Source organism: Arachis ipaensis, chromosome B02, assembly GCF_000816755.2.
Source record: "Arachis ipaensis cultivar K30076 chromosome B02, Araip1.1, whole genome shotgun sequence".
Taxonomy (NCBI): Eukaryota; Viridiplantae; Streptophyta; class Magnoliopsida; order Fabales; family Fabaceae; genus Arachis; species Arachis ipaensis.
In genome coordinates this window covers 63,582,716-63,583,525 of record NC_029786.2, presented here as the reverse complement: position 1 = coordinate 63,583,525, position 810 = coordinate 63,582,716, and the positions used below count along the sequence as shown (strand labels likewise).

General features: G+C 34.2%; 1 protein-coding gene across 1 annotated transcript in view; it reads right to left on the bottom strand.

The window, feature by feature from the left end:
* Nucleotides 1–421, bottom strand: part of LOC107625362 — a gene marked incomplete in the record, with an annotated part of 17,349 nt that extends 16,928 nt beyond the window's left edge. Inside the window, 1 exon segment of the mRNA XM_016327986.2 lies at nt 1–421. Coding sequence (XP_016183472.1) covers nt 1–60 — 60 coding nt within the window.

The window sequence follows — 810 nt, the reverse complement described above, 5'->3', positions numbered from 1 at the left end:
CAGATGTTCTTGCTTCCGCGACGAAGAGGCGGAGTTCGGCAGCACCTGTGCCGACGCCATGTGAGACTCACGTGCGATCTACAGAGAGAGCGTAACTAAAATCTCTCGAATCAACATTCCCCTTCTCAAATTGGCGATGTATCCTACCTGAACGAGCCGACGCAGATCACAGCAAATGGGCAGGAAAACGACACGATGCCGAATTCAAATTAGCAACAGGATCGAATTCTGAATATTTTTAAATAATAGGGAATTTTGAACATTTGAGACGTTGGGAGGTACAAAGGGGTCGAATTCGGGAGTTTTTCAGACAGAGGGCGTCCGATCTGATCAGAGAGAGAGAGAGAGAGATTTGTTGGGGCAAATCAAATCAAATTATAAAAGGGCACTTCCTTTTCTCTCTCTCTAGCTGCTGTTCTGTGTTCTCGGTTTTCTTTATTAACAACATTATTATTATTATTATTATTATTATTATTATTATTTTGATAAGATCAAAAATTAAATAAATATATAAAACTATAATAAAATGTTTATTGAAAAATAAAAATTAGTGTTTAATATTTTATATTATTTAAATTTAAATAAATTATATATAAATTTCATTAGCTCATTACTTTAATATGATATATAATTTATATAAATTATTAGCCTTTAATTTAATGGGTCTAATCTAAAAAAAACTAAAAAAAATTACATATAAATAAAATTAACGTTACACATATGAATTAGTGTATGGTTATTAGGGATGGCAAAACGGGTCGAGCCCGTCGGGCCGATCCGCTAAACCTGCTAAAAAGGCGGGTCGGACTA